This window comes from Erinaceus europaeus, chromosome 23 (genome assembly GCF_950295315.1).
Source record: "Erinaceus europaeus chromosome 23, mEriEur2.1, whole genome shotgun sequence".
Lineage (NCBI taxonomy): Eukaryota > Metazoa > Chordata > Mammalia > Eulipotyphla > Erinaceidae > Erinaceus > Erinaceus europaeus.
The window spans coordinates 4,562,238-4,587,658 of NC_080184.1; the positions used below are offsets into that span (position 1 = coordinate 4,562,238).

Genomic DNA, 25,421 nt, shown 5'->3' on the forward strand with positions numbered 1-25,421 from the left:
TGTTTTGACCCAATGTTTTCCACTGTGATGAACAGAGAGGGGCAGGTGCAGAGCCCCAGGGCAGAAGGATCCCAGAGCTCCTTCAAAGCACTGCAGTGAAGCTGTTAAAAGGAAGGGACACTGAAAGCTGTTTGAACAAAGAATCACAGGGGCTGAAGTCTCTGTACTGTGACTCCCAGGAAAGTACCTGCATCCTAAACTTGGCGCTGCTCCTAGTCCTGCCTTTGTCCTGGGCATTAGTCTGGCTCTTGCCCTATTGATTCCATGAGTTTAAGACGGAACAACACTGGATCTGTGCTGCCATCAGCAGCTCAGCAGAGATGCAAACCTTTGAACCTTCACTAACAGACAGTGTCATGCCATCCTATGTGATCTGTCTGTTTCTTTTCCTTCAATCTTTTCCTGTTCTTTGCAAGATGGACATTTCTCACTGCCCTCTGAAGCCTAGTGTTGACAGGGATGGGGACTGGATATTGGGTGGATTCTTCCCTCTCTACTCCCTGAATATGCAACTAGAGTCACAGAAATTCTATTGGCTGAACAAGCCAATCCGAATGTCACCCAGCAAGTAAGTGATTTATTATTTTTTTTTAATTTCTTTATTGGGAAATTAATGTTTTACCTTCAACAGTAAATACAATAGTTTGTACATGCATAACATTTCCCAGTTTTCCATGTAACAATACAACCCCCACTAGGTCCTCTGTCATCTTTCTTGGACCTGTATTCTCCCCACCCAGCCACCCCAGAGTCTTTTACTTTTTTGCAATATGCCAATTCCAGTTCAGGTTCTTCTTGTGTTTTCTTTTCTGATCTTATTTTTCAACTTCAGCCTGAGAGTGAAATCATCCCATATTCATCCTTTTGTTTCCAACTTATTTCACTTAACATGAATTTCTCAAGGTCCATCCAAGATTTGCCGTATCGGTGAAGACACTATTTTTTATAGCTGAATAGTATTCCATTGTGTGTGTGTGTGTGTGTGTGTGTGTGTGTGTGTGTGTGTGTGTGTGTGTGTGTGTGTGTGTGTGTGTGTATTATGCTTGCTCAGCCACTCATCTGTTGTTGGACACCTGGGTTGCTTCCAGGTTTTGGCTATTACAAATTGTGTTGCCAAGAACATATGTGTACACATACCTTTTTGGATGGGAGTGTTGGGTTCCTTAGGATATATCCCCGGGAGAGGAATTGCAGGATCATAGGGTAGGTCCACTTCTAGCCTTCTGAGCGTTCTCCAGACTGTTCTCCACAGAGCCTGGACCAATTTACATTCCCACCAGCAGTGTAGTATGGTTTCTTTGACTCCACAACCTCTCCATCATTTGCTGCTGTTACCTTTCTGATGTATGACATTCTCACAGGAGTAAAAAGGTATCTCATTGTCGTCTTTATTTGCATTTCTCTGATAATCAGAGACTTGGAGCATTTTTTCATGTGTTTCTCAGCCTTTTGGATCTCTTCTGTGGTGAATATTCTGTCCATGTCCTTCCCCCATTTTCTTGTTATTGAGATTTGCAAGTTCTTTATTAGCCTCTTGTCTTATATATGGCATGTAAAGACCTTCCATTCTGTGAGGGGTCTCTTGGTTTGTGTAGTAGTTTTTTTAGCTGTGAGAAAGCTTTTTAATTTGATGTAGTCCATAGGTTTATGCTTGTCTTAGTCTTCTTTGTAATTGGATTCATTTCATTGAAGATGTCTTTAAAATTTATGCAGAAAAGAGTTCTGCCAATATTTTCCTCTAAGTATCAGAGAGTTTGCAGTCTAACATCCAAGTCCTTGATCCACTTGGAATTTACTTTTGTATTTAGTAAAATATAGTGGTTCAGTTTCATTGTTCTGCATGTTTCAACCCATTTTTTCCAACACCATTTGTTGAAGAGACTCTGCGTTCCCCATTTAATAGTCTGGGCACCTTTGTCAAAGATTAGATGTCCATAGGTGTGGGGGCTTAGTTCCGGGCTCTCAGTTCTATTCCACTTGTCAGTGTGTCTATTCATGTTCCAGAACCAAGCAGTTTTGTTGACAATGGCCCTAATATACAATTTGAGATCTGGGAGTGTGATACATCCGGTTCTGTTCTTTCTTCTCAAGATTGTTTTGGCAATTCTAGGTCTTTTCTGGTTGCAAATAAACATTTGTAGCATTTTTTTCTATTCTCCTAAAAAATGTGTTTGGGTTCTTGATAGGGATAGCATTAAATTTGTAGATGGCTTTGGGTAGTATATCCATTTTGATGATGTTAATTCTGCCAAACTATGAACATGGAATATCTTTCCACATCTTTGTGTCTTTTTCAATTTCCTTGAGTAGTGACTCATAATTTTCAGTATACAAGTTTTTCACTTCTTTGGTTAGGTTTATTCTTAGATATTTTATTGTTTTTGGTGTTATAATAAAAGGAATTGACTTCTGGATTTCAGCTACTTCTAACTTAGTGTTTGCATAGAGGAATGCCACTGACTTTTGAATGTTAATATTGTAGCCTAACACCTTACTGTATTGCCTGATGATTTCCAAAAGCTTCTTGCTGGATTCCTTAGGTTTTTCTACGTATATTCTCATGTCATCTACAAATAGGGAGAGTTTGACTTCTTGTCTTCCAATCTCTATCCCTTTAATTCCTTGCTCCTGCCTGATAGTTATGTCATGAAATTCCAACACTATTTTGAATAATAATGGTGATAGTGGGCATCCCTGTCTAGTACCTATTCTCAGAGGAAATGCTTCCAGTTTTTCACCATTGAGTATGATGTTGGCTGTAGTTTTGCTACATATAGACTCCACTATATTGAGGAATTTTATATCTATTCCCATTTTTTGTACTGTTTGGATGAAGAAGGGTTGTTGTATTAGTTAAAAGCTTTCTCCGCATCTATTGATATGACCATGTGGTGTTTGGTCTTGATTTTATAGATGTGGTGGATCACGTTGATTGATTTACATATATTAAACCAACCTTGCATGCCTGGGATAAACCCCATTTGGTCATAATGAACAATCTTTCTAATATACTGCTGTATCTGCTTAGCTAGAGTTTTGTTCAATATTTTAGCAACTAAGTTCGTCTGAGATATTGATCTGTAGTTTTCTTTTTTGGTTGTGTTCCTGTCTGCTTTTGGTATCAAAGTGATGTTGGCTTCATAGAAGCTGGAAGGGAGTATTCCAGTGTCCTCAACTGTCTGTGTCGGGGTCTCTGGTGGGGTGATCTCCAGGATAAAGGTAATGGACAGATTCTTTCTCACTCACGCACTGGTCTACATGAAGTAAAGACACCGGGGAGATCTGCAGCGTGCTCAGATCTCATTTATTAGCAGGTAGACATAAGTTAAATAGAAAATCAAGCAAAGGGAATTATTGAAATATGTCAGAAATTACAGGTTTCTTAAAGATCAGCTTGCCCTTATGGTAAGGGGCTAGTATGACAGGAATTGATGAGTTATTCTCCATGACGCAAGCAACTTAATTATCCAAAGGTATTTGAGAGAATCATAGGGGTTAAACCAGTAGGGTGAGACAGAGAGAAGATGAATATCAAAAGGCCATATAGTTTGGAATTTCTCTTGTCTGGGGTCTGAGGTGTATAATGGAGTGTGTGATAAGGTGTATTCTCCTCTGTGATCAGAAGGTAAGGTGAACTTTGATTAAGTGAATCTTAAAGTAGGTGGCCATGTGGCATGCATTTAATGGGGAGAAGTATTGGGGTTTCTGTGGGCTTGAGAATCAAAAAGTAAATAACTAAGTCTGGGAGATGGTTTCTCCTTTTTGCTCACCTTGGTTGAGAGAGACTCACAAGACGTTATCTTCTCAGACCTCCTTCCAAGGATGGGGGGAGATCTCCCTAAGGTCTATCAAGTTTACACATAACCCCAACACTTCTGGAAGACTTTTAAAACTTGAGGTATTAGTTCTTATTTGAAGGTTTTATAGAATACATTTTTCAAACCATCTGATCCAGGACTTTTATTTTGGGGAAGATTTTTTGATAACTGCTTCAATTTCATTTGCTGTGATGGGCCTGTTCATGTTATTTACTTCTTCTTAGTTTTGGAAGTTGGTAGGTATCTAGGAAATCGTTCTTTTTTCCAGGTTCTCTAGCTTGGTGGCATATAGTTGTTCTTAGAAGCCTCGCATGATAATTTGAATTACTGCGGTGTCTGTTGTGATATCTCCTCTTTCACTTACTGTCCAATTTATTTGGGTCTTCTCTCTTTTTTGTTTTGTGAGTCTAGCTAAAGTTTGGTAAATTTTTTTCACTCTTTCAAAGAACCAATATTTACTTTTGTTGATCTTTTGTATGGTTTTCTTATTTTCAATGTTATTGATTTCTGCCCTATCTTTAGTGATTCTGTCCTTCTGGTCGTTTTCGGGTTCCTTTCTTCTTCTTCTTCTTCTTCTTCTTCTTCTTCTTCTTCTTCTTCTTCTTCTTCTTCTTCTTCTTCTTCTTCTTCTTCTCCTCCTTCTCCTTCTCCTTCTCCTTCTCCTTCTCCTTCTCCTTCTCCTTCTTCTTCTTCTTCTTCTTCTTCTTCTTCTTCTTCTTCTTCTTCTTCTTCTTCTTCTTCTTCTTCGTCTTTAAGATGTGCAACCAGGCTCTTTATTTATGCTTTTCTTGTTTCCTAATGTGTGCTTGTATGGCTATGAACTTCCCTCTCAGTATTGCCTTAGCTGTGTCCCAAATAATTTGATAGCTTGTGTCTTCATTTTCAGTGAACTCTCAAAACATTTTGATTTTTCCTTGATTTCCTCTTTGACCCAATATTTGCTAAGGAGTGTACTGTTGAGCTTCCACATTTGGGGACTATTATTAATCTTTTTTTGATTTTTTAGTGTTAGATTAATTCCACTGTGGTCTGAGAATATGTTTGGGATGATTTCAATGCTCTTGATTTTGCTGATGCTATCTTTGTGGCCTAACATATGGTTTTTCCTTGATAATGACCCATGTGGACTTGAGTATAATGTGTATTCCAATTTCTTGGGATGAATGACTCTGAAAATGTACCATAGTTCTAGTTTATATATCTCCTCATTTAGCTGACTTATGTCTTTATTGATTTTCTGCCTGGATGATCTCTCATGTTGAGAGGGTGGGGTTTTGAAGTCCCCTAATATGACTGTGTTGCTGTTAATATATTGTTGTAACTCGTGCAGTAGATATTTGATGTATTTTGATGGCTTCTCATTGGGTGCATAGATGTTAATAATTGTTAAGTCCTCTTGATTGACTGATTCACTGAGCATTAGATAGTGTCCATTCCTCTCTTTTAAATTTATCTATTTTAAAGTCTATAGAGTCAGATATGAGAATAGCTGTTCCTGCCCCTTTTTTGTGGGCCATTAGATTCTATGATAGCTTTTCATCCTTTCACTTCAAGTCTGTGTTTGTCTTGATGAATTAGGTGGGATTCCTGTAAACAGCATATTGTTGCGTTGTGTTTTCTGATCCATCTACCTACTCTGTGTCTTTTAATAGGTGAATTCAGGCCATTGACATTGATTGATATCAAAGATTGAAGATATTTTAATGCCATTCTTGTAGAGTTTTAGAGTGTTCTGATATATGGCATATTTATGGTTGACTATTTATAGGAGTCCTTTCAGAACTTCTTTCAGGGTGATAGTAGATTTCTTCAACTATTGCTTATCTTCTTGGTGATAGTTGATTTCTTAAACTATTGCTTATCTGAGAAGGTATTTGTGCCTCCATATAGTCTGAGTGATGGTCTATCAATATACAGTATTCTTGGTTGAAAGCCTTTCTCATTGAGCACTCAGTAGATATCTTGCCATTCTCTTCTGGCCTGTAGTGTTTGTGTGGAGAAGTCTGCTGCTAATATTATGGGTTTTCCTCTATAGGTGATTCTTTGTTTTTCACTTGCAACCTTCAGGATCCATTATTTATCCTATTCCTTTCCATTCTAAATACGATGTGTCTTGGTGTCTTTAAGTCTGAATTAATTCTGTTTGGGACCCTATGTCCTCTTTGAACTTTCATCTTTGACGTTGTCTAGACTAGAGAACTTTTCAGCTATTATGGCCTAAAGATTGCTTTTATCCCCTCCCACTCTTTCTTCCCCTGGTAAGCCAATAATGTGTATATTGTTTCTTTTGAAGTCACCCTCTAGGTCTCCGTTGTTGTTTACAGTGCCTCATAATCTCTTTTTGAGATCTCTTACTTATTTTTTAGTTGTCTCTAATTTGTCCTCAATCTTGCTAATTCTGTCTTCAGCCTCATTGATTCTATTCTCTCTGTCCTCTTGTTTTCTGGAGTTCATCTATTTCGTTAGCCTGTTCTGTTACTGTTTTAGGTTGTTCAGCTACTTATATTCTTAGCTAAGCTATTTCAGCTTTCAGTTCTCTAATAACCTTCAGATAATTAGTGTTTTCTTCCAGAGTCTAATTTTTGTTTTTGCATTTCTGGTGACAATTCTTTCAAACTCTTTATTCACTCCAGTGATTATTTCCTAAACTAGTGATTGGATGTTGACTGCATTATTTTGTGCTTCACCTTTTGTGGCATTTTTAGCTGGACTCTCATCCTAGTTCATTTCTCCAATATTTCTTCTTGTTGGTTTAACCATTTTATATATTATGCTATGAGGTCCCTCTCTCAGTACTTTTCAAATTACTGATTACTATTGCCTGGATTGACTTGTGTTTAAGTAAGGTAGTTAAAGGGTTCACAGTTTTGGAAATTGACAGTTGTTTCAATAGTATTTAAATCCCTGATTTGGAGCTCAGTGGCTAAAAAGCCTCTTTTGCGCTTTTTCTTCCCTGTAGGCTATGGGAGCCAAAGGGCTTTTAAACTATAAGTAGGCTTCTTAGTTAATCACTGACTCCTGACCAAGAGATAAATCAGGGTGTGACAGAGATAATCTAGTTGTTATGCAAAGAGACTTTCGCAGTGCCACCACTATGCCACTGAGGTATAGATCTTCTTCTGAGTTTCCTGGCTGGTTCTCTGTCCCCTGGTTTCAGCCCAGGGCCTCCCTTCCTCTGTTCTAGGCTATGAGAGCAGTAGCAATGGAGACTCAGAGTTGCACTTGGTGATCCCAGGGAAGTCCTCTCCTCTGCTCAGCCATCCCCATGTTGGTGATACAGACTTGAGCTGGTGCCTGAACTGATAAACTGCAGGACTGTTACCAGCCACCCATTCTCTCCCGAGGCTCCTCTCTGTCCACCAGCCACACGTGTTTTCACTCACCAATGAACTGGTGGGTTCCTGAAGTTGTTCTAGTCCTGGCCTGTTTCAGTCCCAGGTGGTCTCCTTTGGTATTCCTAATTGATCCCAGTGATTTATTGTTTATGTGAGTGTGTGTGATATAACGTACAATTGTTCGCTCTAAGCTTGTGATAGTGTATTCATTCTTTTAGTGTTTTTAAACAAGACTGGTTTTCACATTTTTGTGATTTTTATTATCTTTATTTTTTGGGTAGAGACAGTCAGAAATCAAGAGGGAAGTGGGAAATAGTGAGGAAAAGTGACAGAGAGACGACTGCAGCCCTGCTTCACCATTTGAAAAGCTTTCTCCCTGCAGGGGAAACCAGGGGCTCAAACGTGGATCCTTGTGCATTGTAACATGTGCACACAACCAGATGCACCACCACAGAGCCCCTCAAGAGTAGTTCTTAAGGGTTCAATTTTTTTATGAATTTTGTTTTGCTGCAGTAACAATAGGCAATAGGCAATAGACCATTTAATGGTCTAGCCCACTTGTGAAAAAATAGTTGTCTGCTATTGTCGGAGTTCAGGACACCAGTAGGCCAGCTAGCTTTGCGGTGGTAGACAGACGACCAGGGACACAAGGTTGAGAGGAGAAGCAGTATTACTTTATTCATGAATGAACGATTCAAAAAACTAATCTAAACTAATCACAACCAAATTCTGTCTTGCACCCTTCTCCTCCAGCAGCAGAGTCAGGAACCAAGGAAGTATGTAGGACAGGGGACAGGGAGAAGGGAGAAGCATGAAAAGGCAAAGACTAAACACAGTCTCCCATTGGTTTGGAGTGAGACCAAACCAATGTAACAGAATGACCATGTAAATAGACCACAATGTCAAGCAATGTAACAGAATGGATCCCAGAAGCAGAACTAGAATCATACCAACAATTCCCCCTTTTCTTTTTAACTAATTGACCATATTATCAGGAGTGTTGTGTGAACAGAAACCTGTATCGTACAGGCATTTTCAAAAAAAAAAAAAAAAACTGGCACAAACTTGGAGGAACAAGTAAGCAAGCAACAAGAACCAGTGTGATGCCAAGGGAAGGCCTGAGGGGGGCATTTCTTGCCTCTGTGGGAAAGGCGTATCAGCTAAAGAACATTTCCTGCCCCTGTGGGCTTTTCTTGCCTTGACGGGTGTTTTCTGCCTCTGTGGACATTACCTAGCAAGGGGGGAGGGTATGGCCTATAAAATCCCAAGTCAGTCTTTGAGAAACCCAGCAGCATAAAGGGAAGCCACTGTAGAGTTGTGTATCAGTAAGTCTGAAGGACATGCCAGTCTAAAGAAGATGTTCACTGAAGAATTGCCAGGGGGTGAATTGTTGTATGAGGAGGTCAGTCAATGGAATTCCGCTTTTCTGTAGAGAACTTGACAGCTGTAATTCACTTACTTATGAAACAAAACTTGTAGCAGGTTAGATGTTTACCACAATTGATAACTAGCTTATCATAATTGGTTTAAGCATCTTTATAAATTTGGAAGGTCTTTTTCATTTCATTTTAAGTCTGCATAACCAATTTAAGTGTAATAATATGTGGTAAGGCAAAGAACCACTGCTAGAGCCTCAGACATGAGACTCATTAGCATAACCATTGTGCAATCCACTGTTTCTAATTGAGAAGGTATTTGAGAGCTTCACATATCAACAACGTCTTATTTTTTTTTACCCTTTGTTACACCCATACAAGATGAAGACACACCCTAGGTGTGCGCAGGTTTTTTAGACCAACTTAGTTAAAATATATTGATTTTTAACTAATTTTTACCTCAGAGTTTAAATGTAAGTTAATTTTACTTTTATGAGAATTATGTTGAAAACCTTTTTCATTTAACTTTGCCTGGTAAGAATGTAGCCTTAAAGTTACATTTCTAACCTTAAAGTCAATGTTTACCAAACTTCAAACACACACATAAACATGGTCTTCAATACAGAAGGAGAAAAACTTTTGTTATGAAGACATGTCATTTTAAACACAAATTTAGATCTGTACTGTCTTAGTTGTTTGGGGGGTGTGTTGTCCAGCGGCTGTTTATTTTAGCTCCTCTGCCTTCAGAGCCAAGCTGGGGATCTCGGCTAGGGGGCCCAGTCCCAGCAGGGAGCCTGCGGTTCCCGGTTGGTCCGTGATATGCCCCAAATGCATAGCAGGAGGGCGGGTGGGCCAGCTGTGCAGAAGGCGTAGGCTGAGGCGCCCTGGGGTGGCGGCCACGATGGGCTGCAGCCCTGCCCACTATTCTCGCCACCCTGCTCCTGGCTCCTGAGGCTACAGCAGCCAGTCTCCCAGCCCCGCCCCTCACCCTGCAGGTTTTTGCAGGCGGGCACCAGGCGGAAACCAGAGTGTGGCCCAGACTTAAATGTTCCAGAAACAGAGAAACAGTCTCATGAAGAAGGGGCAGAGGCCTTTGGAAACCTCTTCACAAGCAGAAAAGCAACCCATAGTGGATAAGTAGCCAAAATTCTTCACTTATCTGGGGGATGGGCAGGTCAGGCCACAAGTTGGTTGCCATATGTTGTAAGAGTTCGGGGCATCAGTAGGCTGGCTAGCTTCGCAGTGGTAGACAGACAACCAGGGACATAAGGCTGAGAAGAGAAGCAGTATTTCTTTATTCATGAGTGAGTGATTCAAAAAACTAATCTAAACTAATCACAACCCAAATCTGTCTTGCATCCTTCTCCTCCAGCAGCAGAGTCAGGAACCAAGGAAGTATGTAGGACAGAGGACGGGGAGAAGGGAGAAGCATGAAAAGGCAAAGACTAAACACAGTCTCCCAGAGGCCGGGGGGAGTGAGACCAAACCAATGTAACAGAATGACAATGTAAATAGACCACAGTGTCAAGCAATGTAACAGAAGGGATCCCAGAAGCAGAACTAGAAGCATACCAACAATCTGTAGATGTGTGTGAGGGGGGCTATTTCTGGGTCTTCAATTTTGTTTCACTGGTCTGTGTGTCTGTTTTGGTTGCAGTACTAGGCCATTTTTATTACAGTGGCTCTGTAGTGTAGGTTGAGGCCAGATGGTTTAATAATAATATCTTTGGTCTTCTTCCTATCTCTTACTATTTCTGTGGCAATCCTGGGGATTATTTTGGTTCCAGAAAAAATCTTTGTAACTTTTGTCATGAGGATGGCATTAAATCCTTGGCAGGATGGTCACTGAGACAATGTTAGTCCTTCCTATCCAAGACTGTGTGTGTGTGGGGGGTCACTCCATGTGCTCTGCCTGCCTCCCTGGCCACTGGCAGCTAAGAGTCAGAGCTGCGCCCTGGGAGTCCTGGGGTGACTCTACATGTTGGGGGTGACGTGTGGAGAGGAAGAAGCCACACCAGACTCAACCAGCTCTGGGAGAGGCCTCAGAGGGGCATCTCGTTTATTGGAAGAGTAAAGGCAAGCAGATATAACCCATTGCTCAGGGTGGGGGGGAAGGTTGAGGTAATCATTCATGCAAACAGAGAGCAACACAATGTATAGTCACATATGGACCTGCAAACTAGGTCCTTTGTCATCCTGTTCCAGGACTTGAATCTTTCTCTCCCCACCCACCCATCCACCCCAGAGTCTTTTACTATGAGGTGATACACTGACTCTAGTCCAAGTTCTGCTGAGTGTTTTCTCTTTTGATCTTGTTTTTCAACTTTGGCCTGTGATAAAGATCCTCCTGTAGTCATCCTTCTGTTTCACTCAGAAACTTTTGAGGTAGGGATCTGTGCCTGTAAGCTGCTTTGTTATTCTTGTTTATTTTGTTTTTATTTATTGGAGGAAGTAATGGTTTACAGTTAAGAGTAAAACACAGTAGTCTGTACATGTGGAACATTTCTCAGTTTTCAGTAAAACAATCCAACCTATCATCTATGTTCTCCTCGGCCATTGTATTCCAGGATCTGAACCCGCCCCCGACCTCAGAGTCTTCTACAGTTGTAAACTGGCTTTATCTCAGCTCTAGTATTCTTTGGGATTTTTTATTTATGGGCTTTCTGTGTTTCATGGCTTATTATTTATTTATTTATTTATTTATTGTCTCCAGGTTTATTGCATAGGGCCTGCAATATAAATACTACTCAGTGCCTGTACTATGAATCCACTGCTCCTAGAGGTTATTTTCCCCCTTTTGTTGCCCTTGTTATTAATGTTGTTGTTAGTGTTATTGTTGTTATTGCTGTCATTGCTGTTGGATAGGACACAGAGAAATGGAGAGAGGAGGGGGAAACAGAGAGTTGGGAGAGAAAGATAGACACCTGTAGACCTGCTTCACCACCTGTGAAGCCACCCCCCTGCAGGGGGGGAGTCGGAGGCTCAGACCGAGATCTTTACACTGGTCCTTGAGCTTTGCGCCATGAGTGCTTAAACCACTGCGCTACCGCAGGGGCCCGGCTTATTATATGTATTAATGGTTTGTGTAGCTCCTTTGGTTGTTGCTTTTGTTGTCTCCCTTTCACAGAGCTGGATCATGATGCTACTGGACGATAGCCATCCTCTCTGGAATTCTGTATTTACTCTTTTGTGGAAGCATGGTAGTGGCCAGGCAAGTTTAATTTACTATCCACCTTGAAAACTGTGGTAAATTTTACATTAGGGAACAATCTTAATGCTCCACACGCCTGCTGGATATCAGCCTTAAATTGTAGTATTGATGATTCCCAATTTCCTTGGACAACAATGTATGAACAAGAAAAATGTGACATGTTAAGATCTGAAATTAGAGGGGGGAGTTGGGTGGTAGTGCAGTGGGTTAGTGATGTGGCGCAAAGCACAAGGACAGGCATAAGGATCCTAGTTCGAGCCCCCGGCTCCCCACCTGCAGGGGAATCACAGGTGGTGAAGCAGGTCTGCAGGTATCTGTCTTTCTCTCCCCCTCTCTGTCTTCCCCTCCTCTCTCCATTTCTCTCTGTCCTATCCAACATTGATGACATCAATAACAACAGCAGTAATAACTACAACAACAATGAAAAAACAACAAGGGCAACAAAAGGGAAAATAAATACATATAAAAATAAATAAATAAAAATTAAAAACAAAAAAAGAAATCAGAGATGGGGGAAACAGCTGAATCGTAGGGCACTGAAACTTTCGTGTCTGGCATTTCTAGTTCAACCCAAAGCACTGCATACAACAGAGTGATAGTCTGAATCATTTTTTTCTTTTTTCTGCCTCAGATGAAACTCTCTCATATCTAATTAATAGAAAATAAATATTTCATGGGCCCAGTGGTGGTGTACCTAGCTAAATGCTCACATTACAGTGCACAAGGACCTAGGTTTAAGCCCTTAGTTCCCACTAGCAAATGGAAAGCTTCAGAAGTAATAAAGCAGTGTTACAAGTTTTACTCTGTCTCTATCCCTCTTTCTCTCTGCTCTCCTTTCAATTTCTTTCCGTGTCTACCCAATAATAGATTTAAAAAAACATAAAAATAAAACCAATAAGTCTTTGGTGCAATACACCAATTGCAGTCCAAGTTCTGCTTAGTGTTTTCTCTTCTAATCTTGTTTTTCAACTTCTGCCTGTGTGAGATCATCCCATATTCATCCTCCTGTTTCTGACTTATTTCACTTAATATGACTTCTTCAAGCTGCATACAAGATGGGATGAAAATTCTGAAATCACCATTTTTAAGGGCTGAATATTATTTTATTGTGTATATACCACAACTTGCTCAGCCACTCATCTGTTGTTGGACACCTGGGTTGCTTCCAGGTTTTGACTATTACAAATTGTGCTGCTATGAACATAGGTATACCCCAAATCTTTTGGATGAGTGTGTCTGGTTAAAAACTTGGTAATTCTAAGGGTAACGAAATATACCAAACTTTACTCTTGTATGATATTTCATATGCTATCCAGGTTTGTGGTCTCCAAAAATTCAACACAAATACTTATTACATAAATCTTGGATGCTGAACTATCAGAAGACAATTAGCAAATGACCAAAAGTAAAGTTTAGGTATTCCATATCGAGAAAAATGATTAGAAACGGGACTGTAACGTATTATGTTGTTGGGTGTAGCTTCAGAGATATCCCTGAGTTGAATAACTTGACCGTTGTGTCTAATGCTGTGTTTTCCATCCAGGTGGCAGTTGAAGAATTATCATTACATTCTGGCCTTTCTCTTTGCCATTGAAGAGATCAATAAGGACCCCCGTCTGCTGCCTAATTTCACACTCGGTTTCAATCTCTACAATGCCTTTAATAAAAATGAGAAACCTTTAGAGAACATCTTGCTTTGGTTCTCAGGAGGGAATCAGACTGTCCCAAATTATAACTGCCAGAAACAAAGCAAATCTACGGCCATTATTGCAGGAACCACACTAGAATTTTCATCAATCCTTGGACCACTTCTGGGACTCTACAAAATTCCACAGGTAAGGTAATTTGACATTCTGAAGATCTGAAGAAACAATCGAATAACACCCCACCACCACCACCACAGACTCCCCTTACCTTCCAATGAAAGAAGAATGAGACTGTGTCTTTGAGAATGAACTCATATCCTTGATAAATCTTCTGCTGTGTTGAGATCCTACTGAGTCATTTCTTTTTTAAAAATATTTATTTTATTTATTTATTCCCTTTTGTTGCCCTTGTTTTATTGTTGTAGTTATTATTATTGTCATTGTTGTTTGCCGGGATAGCCTGAGGGTACTTCTTCCCGAGCTAGTGCTCTCTGGGTTGGAGAGAACTCAACTGGAGCTGATCTAGGCTGCTGTGTGGGAGAGGGATCAGGAACGCGTGCTGCACCAACTTCCGCAGGAGATACACTCTGGAACTCTCGGAGCCGGAAAGCAATTTCCAAGTGTCTTTAATCAGAAGAGCAGCTGTTTTTATACTCTCCAAGTAGGGTGGAAACAGGATGTGATATAGAGAGGGTGGAGAGAAAAGTGACTGGTGAAAATCAGAGTGTGACAAGGAGGGGGCGGAACAGGCGAGAATCCTATAACTGAACCACCAATGCCCTGGAGTGCTTTATGTAAAAGTGATTTATGTAAATAGACCAAACCTTTGGATCAGTAAATCCCTATATAGGCATATGGATAAGAAGAAGCCAGGGGGAGATGGCAACTACCCAACATCTCCCCCTTTCTTTTTAACTTTTTGCCATAGTATCAGGAGTGTGGGGCACTTTGTGAGGCAGGGAGACTGATAAGAGGCACACCTTTTTTGGGGTTCTACTGTCCCTCCTTGCTCAACCTCTCCGTGGAGAGAGAGACTAACAGGATTGACACACCCCTCAGGCTCAAGCCCTTCCAAGCTCAACCATATCCTCACAATTCCCCAACATCTTCCTCTTACTTAATGGCCATATATAACTGGGTCAATGTCTGTAAAAGGCTTCATCTCTGTAAGGGAATAGCAGTGTAGGGGTGAACGGAAACCTGTTGGGAAGAAAGCAGAATGATAGTGTGTAAGTGTCTTCAAAAATAACTAGCACAAGACAGGGAGGGATAAGTAAGAGTAGCAAGAGACAGAGTGAGCCTGATGGGTGGAGGAGTGGGGGCCTGATAAGCCGAGGGGCTAGAGGGGTGATCTGGCATTGCAAAATCCCGAGTCAGCTGGCGGTAAGTTCTATGAACTGCTACAGTCATTCTTCAAGAAGTCCAGGAGTATAAAAGGAGTGTCCAGCAAGTTCTATAGAAGCATCAGTCCAATGTCAACGGCCAGGAAATAAATGCCACACGTCTATCTTGATGGAGGAGGACGGCCACCGGAACTTTTCTTCTCTGTAGAGAGTGACCTGGAACCGCCAAAACATGATGGGCGAAACAGAAGCAGGAAGAGCAGACACCGATGGTTGAAAGAAAGGCAGTAGGAAAGTCTTGTCCTTTGGAGTCTGTGAATCAGGTTCTCCAGATCGTGTCAGGTCACATCATGGGTTTCGGGGGATGGCTGTAATTGTGGGTGATGTCAGAGGTCAGGGGTCCAAGATGGATTTCTGGGGATTCTATATGAGCAGATGCTTCTTTATGCGAAGGCTTGTCATAGCTGTAGTCAATTACTTATGAAAAAACTTTGTAACAAATTAGAAGTTTACTACAATTGATAACTCAATGATTATAACTGGTTTAGGTATCTTTATAATTTTGTGTAAAGGTCATCTTACGTGACCTCATGTAGCAGTCTTTATATAGCAAAGTTTTCATACCGAATTTAAGTTACATATATTGATTCTTAACTATTTTTACATTGGGTTTTTAAGCAAACTCAGGTTACTAGAGTTAACACATTTTAGTGACAATTTTTTTTTTTTGGTACATTTACAATATCAGATTGATGCCAAATTTGTTGTGGATTAATTTCCACAAGATAGCTTACAGGACATTTTTGGGGGCCCTCCAAAAATGTCCTGTATAGAGAATTTGTATTTTAACTTAGGAGATGATGAATTGTCACATTGAATATTTAGAGTTTTACCTTAAACACTCAGTTACTTAAATGAATTGATTTTGCCTCTTCTCGTAAAAATGTAACTTCGAAGTTACAATTTAACTGTCAAGTTAATGTTTACCAAACTTGAAACACGCATATTAAACATATAGTTTATAACACACAGGAGGAGAAAAACTTGTAAATAAGATATATCATTTCAAATGTGAATTTAGAACTACTGTCATAGTTGAACCATCTTTACTCACACAGTTTAAGACTAAACATTTCATATTGATATCAAGACTTAAAAAAGAAATCAAAAGGGGGAATGAACAATTTTTGGACTGTTTCTGGACGTCTCCAGAAACCATGGCTGCGTCCAGCCGTTTGATATAAAGTCAGTTAACTTTCAGAGTACTCTGAGCACAATGGGTCATACAAAAATTTTGGTCACTCAACTCACTCAATTTTTTTTTTTTTCACTCACTCACAAAACACAACTGGCCAGTCATAGCATAAGACATTCATTCGGGGGGGGGGGGAAGAGTTCTGTGAATCAGATTGTTGTTGTTTTTTTTTTTTTTTTTTTTGATTCTGCCATGCTGTATTATGGATCCTGGGGTGCATCCTGTAGCCAGTCCTCTTGCAGCCAGTCTTCTTGCAATGTTTCTTGTTCTTCAGGGATATCAGCGCCATCATGTGGGTATTGCCGGACATGGCGGGCAGGAACCCAAACAGGCTTGGAGTAATTTTGTGGAAAAATACATGCGAAACCCCTCCCCATAGTCAACAGGGGGTCAGGTCCTTTCCAAATTTTATCAAGTGGGTCTTTCCATTTGACTTTAATAGCTGGGAGGGTGGGTGGTGTTTGCCAATGAAGAATTATAGGAGGTTGGTCTGAGTTTTTGTAAATATTAAAGAGATTTAATGTAGTTAAGGCTTTTGCCAGCTGGATATTAGGGGGGTACATTTCCCCTTTTTCTTTATTTAATTGAGCCTTAAGAGTTTGATGGGCCCTCTCAACAATGCCTTGTCCCTGTGGATTATACGGAATGCCTGTAGTATGAGTAATATTCCAGAGGGAACAAAAATCTTTAAATTGTTTGCTGGTAAAAGCAGGTCCATTATCCGTTTTAAGTTGAAGAGGTAAGCCCATTACAACAAAACAGGAGAGCATATGGCTTATAAGCTTTTTTGAGTTTTCTCCAGTTTGAGCTGTAGCCCACATAAACTTAGAGAAGGTATCAATTGAGACGAACACATATTTTTGTTTGCCAAAGTTAGGTATGTGGGTAACATCAATTTGCCAAAGAGCGTTGGCTTTTAAACCTCGGGGATTAACCCCTAGAGTCTGAATAGCAGGTGTTTTGATTAGACCTGCACAGGAGGAACATGTAGCAAGAATACGTTTTAACTGTGGCAGAGGAATATCAGGAAATCGAGCTCGAAGACCTTTAAGATTAACATGGGTTAGGGAATGAAAGTCAGCAGGATTAGAGACAGAGGCTAGGAGAATTCCTGTGGAGGCAAGGCGGTCAGCTGCAGCATTCCCTTCAGACAGGGGACCAGGAAGAGGGCTGTGGGAACGTAGGTGCTGAACATACAGTGGATGGGTTCGAGAACAGAGCATAGAGGCAATTTGAATTAAAAGAGGAGAAAGTGGGTTGTCATCAATTCTTACATAAGATCGAGCAAGCCATGGAAGTAAGTTAACAGTATACACACTGTCAGAAAAAAGGTTGAAGGATTCTGGTACAGCTTTTAATGCAAGGAAAACAGCATAAAGTTCTTTGTACTGAGGGGAATTATCAGGAAGTTCAGTAAAGAGAGGTTTGGGGTATTGCTGGTCTGGATAATATATAAGGGCAGCAGCTCCCTTTTTTCCACCATCAGTGAACACTGTAGGAGCAGAGGGGATGGGATCTCGAGAGAAAAGTTTAGGTACTAGTAGAGGCAACAGAGGTAAAGAAGCTATCAAATTATTAGAGGGAAAATGATTATCTAATTGTCCTGGAAAACCCATTAAACTTATGGCAAAATGAGAATGGTGGCGTATCAGCCATTCTGTATCAGTGAGAGAAAAGGGAAGAATGATTGAATCTGGTTCCCTTCCTAAGACCTGAACCGATCTGTTTCTTCCTTGGCGAACCATAAATGCTAAGGCATCAATCTCGGTAAGGAGTCTTGGAGCTCCACCTACTGGTGTATGAAGCCATTCAAGAACGCCATGTTTCTGCCACAATGCCCCCACTACTGTGGGGGTGGAGTTAAAGATTAGAAGATTTACTGGAGAGGAGGGGGAGAATCGAACGAGGTGCATGTCCTGGAGAGCCTGGTTAACTTTTTCCAGAGCCAAGGATGCTTCGGGGGTTAACATACGCTTTGAGGAGGGCTGTTTGTTTCCTTTTAACAGATCGAACAGTGGTTGCAGGCAGCTCGTAGGCAGATAAAGATACTGCCTAAGCCAATTCAAATTTCCAAGAAAACTTTGTAAAGAAGCAAGAGTGAGATTAGAAGGAAAAGTAACACAAGGTTTTAAAGGACGAATCTGCGTTAGGGAAATCTCTGAGCCTAAGAAAGATATTGGAGGGATTAGCTGTATCTTCTCAGGAGCTACATTAAGTCCACTTCTCTTTAAGGCAGGGATTAGAAAATCACGTAGGGCGGAGAGATCTGTATCTAATTCTCCCCATATTAACACGTCATCCATATAATGAAAAACCTTAAGGCCCTTATGAATATATGGAAAAAGGGCAGATTTAACAACCTCTTGACAAATAGTAGGACTATTAGCCATGCCCTGGGGCAGTACCACCCATTCAAATCTATCGGCAGGGCTGGCATTATTAATAGAAGGAACAGAGAAAGCAAAACGTTTACAATCTTGTGGGTGTAAGGGAATAGAGAAAAAACAATCCTGTATATCAATAGCTATGATTGGAATTCCTGTGGGAATTGCGGAAGCAAGAGGCAAACCCCTTTGGGGGGAGCCCCAAACCTGCATGGTTTTATTAACTGCACGAAGATCTTGGAGGAGGCGCCATTTTCCTGAGCGCTTTTTAATTACAAAGACTGGAGTATTCCATGGGCTCCGAGAATGACGAATGTGTCCCAACGATAACTGCTCTTGGACGAGTTTTTTTAAAATTTCTAGCTTCTCCCTAGGCAAGGGCCACTGTTCCACCCAGACAGGCTCATTAGAAAGCCAATCTAAGCGGGGAGTTCTGTTACGAACAGTGGCAGTTAGTATTGGGGGTGCTGGTTGGGTCTAGCAGTCTCACAGGAGTGAGTGTGGTGTCCTGCAGAGGTGTCTGAGGATATCACTACATCTAAAGATTCCAGCAAGTCTCTTCCCAATAAATTGGTGCTTATATCAGCTATTAAAGGCTGAAAGCGTCCGGTAGTCCCTTCTGGATCTTCCCACACAAGGGAATCTCTTTGATTCCCTATCTTTGATAGCCTGGCGTAGTTCCTTCAGGTCTGTGGTGGAATATGGATACCAGGCCTGAGGTTTTTGTCTATTGGGGGCAACATTGACCGGAAATGTGTGGACTTCCTCTGATAAGTGTGTAGTGGTAGGAGGAGTCACTGAAGTGGAAGCTTCTGGACAAGTGGCCGAAGAAGTGGTTTTGGAGGCTACAGGAGAATTCGGACATGTGTCTATCAAAACAGGGTGGGGTGAAGAAGCAGCCGTGGAGGCAGCAGGAGGTTCCGGACACGTTTCTGCCAAAATGGGGGTGGCCGAAGAAGTGGCTGTGGAGTCCAAAGGAGAATTCGGACACATGTCTGCCAAAATAGGGGCCTCAGGGCAAGATGCCAAAATAGGGGCCTCAGGGCAAGATGCAGAGGAATTAGGGTGGGTCAAGATCACAACAGGCCTTTGCTTCTTCTTGTTTTTAAGGTGCTGGTTAAGTTCTATGATTACTTCCTTTATCTCTTGGACCTCAGCCTCTAGTTTCTTAAGCCTTTTGAGAGGTTGCCCTATATATCCCTTAAAAGCTGCTATGATGATCAACAGGATATAAGGTGAAGCCCCGAGAAAAATGTCCCAGATATATAAAAATTGTATACTGGAAAAAGAATGCAGGATTTGGAAAAGATTTTCCATGGTGGAAAGATCTCCGGAAAATAATAAAAAAGAAAAAAAAATCACAGTGCCTTAACACAATATTGCAGATACCCAAAAGGTGTGTACTTATCTAAGATGTCTTCTTGTAAATCTGCTGCTTACGGGTCCCTGTTCTGGGTGCCAGATGCCGGGATAGCCTGAGGGTACTTCTTCCCGAGCTAGTGCTCTCTGGGTTGGAGAGAACTCAACTGGAGCTGATCTAGGCTGCTGTGTGGGAGAGGGATCAGGAACGCGTGCTGCACCAACTTCCGCAGGAGATACACTCTGGAACTCTCGGAGCCGGAAAGCAATTTCCAAGTGTCTTTAATCAGAAGAGCAGCTGTTTTTATACTCTCCAAGTAGGGTGGAAACAGGATGTGATATAGAGAGGGTGGAGAGAAAAGTGACTGGTGAAAATCAGAGTGTGACAAGGAGGGGGCGGAACAGGCAAGAATCCTATAACTGAACCACCAATGCCCTGGAGTGCTTTATGTAAAAGTGATTTATGTAAATAGACCAAACCTTTGGATCAGTAAATCCCTATATAGGCATATGGATAAGAAGAAGCCAGGGGGAGATGGCAACTACCCAACGGTTGTTGGATAGGACAGAGAGAAATTGAGAGAGGAGGGGGGAAGACAGGGAAGGGCAGAGAAAGATAGAAACCTGCAGACCTGTTTCACCGCTTGTGAAGCGACTTCCCTGCAGGTGGGGAGCCAGAGGTCGAACCGGGATTCTTAGGCTGGTCCTTGTGCTTTGTGCCACATGCGCTTAACCTGCTGAGCTACAGCCCGACTCCCTACTTAGTCATTTCTATAAGAGAGAGAAGGAAGAATACTGCTCAACTCTGGAATTTGTGGTACCAGTGAAATTATATATTGTTTTTCTTCATATAGCTTATTTCATTTATAGTAATACCCCCAAGTTTTTAGAAAAAATCTCTATTACGTTCTGCATATGACTTATTGCAAATATTGTAATTGGAAGACTAGTATTTTACTGTGTAGTTATTGACACACGGACACAATTTCTTATCTCCATAAGATAGGACCCTGTTAAACATTCTAACCTCTAATTAGGTCCCTTTTAACACCATAAACCAGGACTCTAATGTTTTTGTATCCTCCACACCCCACTCGTCCTCCTCCTACCCATGAGAGCCTTGGTACAATATATCAAAACTCAATTTGCAGTTCCTCTTTCTATCTTTCTATATATAAATGAGATTATTTGGCATTCATTCCTTGCTTTCTGGCTTACCTCACTTAACATAATTCTTTATTAAAATTTTTATTTATAAAATGGAAATATTGAACATAGGACAAGAGGGATACAATTCCACACATTTCCCACTTCCAGAACTCTATATCCCATCTTCTTTCTTGATAGCTTTCCTATTCTTTATCCCTCTGGGCGTATAGACCCAAGGTCATTGTGGGATGCAGAAGGTGGAAGGTCTGGCTTCGTAATTGCTTCCCCACTGAACATGGGCATTGACAGGTTGATCCACACTCCCAGCCTGTCTCTCTCTTTGCCTAGTGGGGCAGGGCTCTGGGGAAGCAGAGCTCCAGGACACATTGGATGGGACTTCTCTCCAGAGAACTCAGGTTGGCATCATGGTAGCATCTGTAACATGGTGGCTGAAAAAGAGTTAAGATATAAAGAAGACCAAATTGTTGACTCATCATGCACCTAAAGGCATGAATATTGCAGATGAAGATTTAGAATCTCTGTTTTGGAATAAGCTAGTAGGCCTATTTTCAGTATATTCCAAGGGGCCCATGACTTTACTAGTTTTTGCCTGAGTCTGACTCTTTTGAGATCCATCCAAGATAAGGCAAAGGAGATGACTTCATCATTTTTAACAGCTGGGTTGTTCTCCACTGTGTATATGTACCACAACTTTCTCAGTCACTCGTCTGTCATTGGGCATCTGGTGTTGCTTCCAACTTTGATCGATTACAAAATGTGCAGCTATGAACAAAGGTATGCCTAGATCTATATGCAAAGGTATTTTTTCCCTTTTGGAAAAATCCTCAGATGATAACATTGCTGGGTATTTGATTAGATCTCATTCTTTCACTTTTTTATTTTAAATATAGACAAAGACACATGGAGAGAGAAAAGGAGACAGAAAGCAGGAAAGACACCCTGTAGTGTTGCTTGAGTTCTAGGAAGCTTCCCCCCTATAGGCAAAGCAGGTCATCATGCATGATAGCATGTGGGCTCTGCTAGGTGGACCCCTTTCTGGCCCCTTACTAGATCTGAGAATTTGGTGGATGGGATGCTGGATAGAGAGCACATATTACCATGCTCAAGGACCTTGGTTCAAGCATCAGTGCCCTACCTATAGTACAGAGGCTCTTTTTTAAAAATATTTTTAAAATTATCTTTATTTACTTATTGGATAGATACAACCAGAAATTGAGAGGAAAGGGGGTGATAGAGAATGTGAGAGACAGAGAGACACATGCAGCCCTGCTTCACCACTTGAAAAGCTTTCTCCTTACAGGTGGGGACCGGGGCCTTGAACTCCAGTCCTTGCACATTGTAACAAGTGCTCGACCAGGTGTGCCACCATCTGGCCCCAGTATAGTGCTGTGGAGCTCCAAGAGCCGCTCTCCCTTCACTCCCCAATTTTCTCTTTCCCTTCCTTCTATTTTTCCTTTTGTCTCTATCAAGGGAGATAAAAAAGAAAATAATTAACAGGAAAAAAGTCTGCCAGGAGTATTTGACTTAGCATGCAGGCATAAAGCCCCAGGAATAATCCTGTTATTAAAAATATATGTGTCTTTATAATTGAGTACAGAGAGTACATTTTGGTAGTGACTGTGATGTCCTCAAGATGAAATTTTTATTAGTAGTAATTTTTATATTTATGTATTTATTCCTTTTTGTTGCCCTTATTGTTTTATTGTTGTAGTTATTATGGTTGTTATTGACGTTGTCATTGTTGGATAGGACTGAGAGAAATGGAGAGAGGAGGGGAAGACAGAGAAGGGGAGAGAAAGATAGACACCTGCTGACCTGCTTCACCACATCTGAAGCAACCCTCCTGCAGGTGGGGAGCAGGGGGCTTGAACTGGGATCCTTATGCCAGTCCTTGCGTTTTGCACCACCTGTGCTTAATCCACTGCGCTATCCCCCAACTCCCCTCTAGATAAAATTTATATAATATTTAAATGAATTTCACATTAGCAAAAATCTTTTAAAAATAATACAGTACTGCATAATGTCCACAACTGTCGGGTTCCTCAGGGGAACGAGCCAGCCTGGAGGCTCCCACTTTTCCATCTGGCCTGTTGGTCAGCAGGAGACAAACAGCAGGGAATTGTGGGCCAGCAGAGGAAGGGGTGAGTTTGCTTAGGGGTCTCCCAGTGTACCGTGGCAGTGGACGATACAACATACCTCTTCAGGATACCGTGGCGGAGGAGGGAACCTTTTATTGTTGCAGTTATAAGTTTATAAAGGGGTAGCTGTGCAGGGGAAGTAGCCATGCTGGCAATGAGACCAATATCTCCTTATAAGGGAAAAGAGAGCAAGGCAGTGAGGAGGTCTGGATGGCGACGCAGGATCCATCCGGGAACTAGAAATATAAGGAGGGCAAAGCCCACCAGAGCGAGGAGGGGTGGGGTGATGCGGTGAGGCTGATGGGAAGGCTGGAATTCCCCTGCGTGCACTGGCTACATCTCACAATAATCATTTCTATCTTTCAACAGCTGTTGTGGTTATATTTTCTCTTATGCTTGTGACTTTCCCAACCAGCAGGACGGTGTTTTGAGTTTTGTCAGTCCTAGTGAAAATCAGAATGTTGTGTTTCTTGTCTAGGTCACATACGGAGCATTTGATTCTTCACTGAGTGACAAAGATCAGTTCCCATCACTCTATCAAATGGCTGTTAAGGACAAGTTCCTAGTGCGTGGACTGATCTGTCTACTGCTGCATTTTGAATGGACCTGGGTGGGGGTAGCCATCACAGATAATGTAGAAAGTGAGACATTCGTCCAGACGAATGTACATTGAAAGTAGAGATGGCGAAAAAACACTTATGTATTCTCTTTACAGAGAAGTTGCCTACCTCATGGGTAGGAACTATCAATTTATATGAAGGAATTGCTCTCTCAACAGAGGATGCAAAAGTAAATGTCTATTTAGTCTACGGTGATTCTGACATTTTTATAAGCATACACATGCATTCAAGACTGACTGAATATTCAGGTAAGCTGTGGATCATGGCAACAGAGTCCTATGTTGACTTATATAAAATGAAGAGCATTATGGGCCTTTTCCATGGAAGTCTCTCATTTTCATCTCCAAAGAGAGACGTGCCTGGTTTTGAACACTTTATTAAAAAAATGAACCCTTCCAAATATCCAGAAGATTTTTATTTCAAGAGATTTTGGCTTAATGCATTTAACTGTGTATTTTCTGGGTCATCACTATGTGGAAAATTCAAAGACTGTCCCCCAAATGCCTCCTTAGAGTTTATGCCAGGAAACACTGACATGATGGTCATGTCTGAATCCAGCTATCTCGTCTACAATGCTGTGCATACTGTGACCAGAGCCCTTCATGAGATGCTCCTGGAAGAAGCAGACATGGGGTTGACAAGAGATTCAAGCCTTCCAGTGCCTCTCTCCTGGAAGGTAAATCTCCTCCAACTACATGGTCTGCATTGACAAGCAGGGCTTGTGGGGAATTGTCTGCTGAAATATAACATACCACTAAGCCTTATAATTCCTAACAGCATCATCAGTCAAAACAAGTGGAAAACTCTTACAGCACATGTAGCTTCTGAGTAATTACTGAGTATCTACCTCTAAAATCCTGTCTTCAGTGCCATTTCAGGGCACACAAGGTATACCACGACAGTATCTCATTCAATGACGTTTTTTCCTTAAGGTTGATGAGGAAAGAAAAAAACAAAACATCCTGAATAAGTGTTCACAATGAACTCATCTAAGGACCTGATTTAGATTTCATTTATACACCTTTCCCATATTTGGGAGCTACTCTCTTCCCTGATCCAGCTTTCTGGTCCTTTTTCCAGCCATGAAATCATCTCTCCAGACAATAACTTGGATAAACCTGCATTTCAGATGTCAGGCTCATAAAAAAAAAAAAAAACTAGTGTAGGTTTTTTGGAATAGGTCCTTTGGAATATACCTAAAATAGGCCTACTAACTACCTACAAAATGGAGACCTTCAAATCTTAATCTGTACTATTCCAGCCTTTAGGCTCATGATTAGTCAACTATTTGTTTGGCTTTATATTTTACTCTTTTGAGCCACCAGGTTCCAGATGCTACCATGATACCAACTGGACTTCCCTAGGCAGATGACACCACCAATGTGTCCTAGAGCCCCACTTCCCTAGAGCCCTGCCCCACCAGGGAAAGAGAGAGGCAGGCTGGGAGAATGAATTAACCTGTCAATGCCCATGTTCAGTGGGGAAGCAATTACGAAGCCAGACCTTCCACATTCTGCACCCCATAATATCCCTTGGTTCATGCTCCCAGAGGGATAAAGAATAGGAAAGCTATCAGGGGAGGGGAAGGGATATGGAGTTCTGGTGGTGGGAATTGTGTGGAGTTGTCAGTGTTTCCTTTTTATAAAAAAAAATTATATAAAAAAACTTTTCTTAAACTTTTTTTCAATTACATACCAATAATGTTAATTGATGGGTAATTCGCTTTATAATTTTTATATTTAATACATTCTATTAGTGATTTAATA

At 41.2% G+C, this 25,421-nt stretch overlaps 1 protein-coding gene across 1 annotated transcript in view; it reads left to right on the forward strand.

Annotated features, from left to right (window-relative positions):
- Nucleotides 1–416: 416 nt before the first annotated feature.
- Nucleotides 417–25,421, forward strand: part of LOC132535639 (vomeronasal type-2 receptor 116-like) — a 37,171-nt gene continuing 12,166 nt past the window's right edge. The window contains exons 1-4 of the mRNA XM_060182253.1: nucleotides 417–568; nucleotides 13,284–13,575; nucleotides 23,514–23,676; nucleotides 23,751–24,331. Of these exons, the coding sequence (XP_060038236.1) occupies nucleotides 417–568; nucleotides 13,284–13,575; nucleotides 23,514–23,676; nucleotides 23,751–24,331 (1,188 nt within the window). The remainder of the gene's footprint in view (nucleotides 569–13,283; nucleotides 13,576–23,513; nucleotides 23,677–23,750; nucleotides 24,332–25,421) is intronic.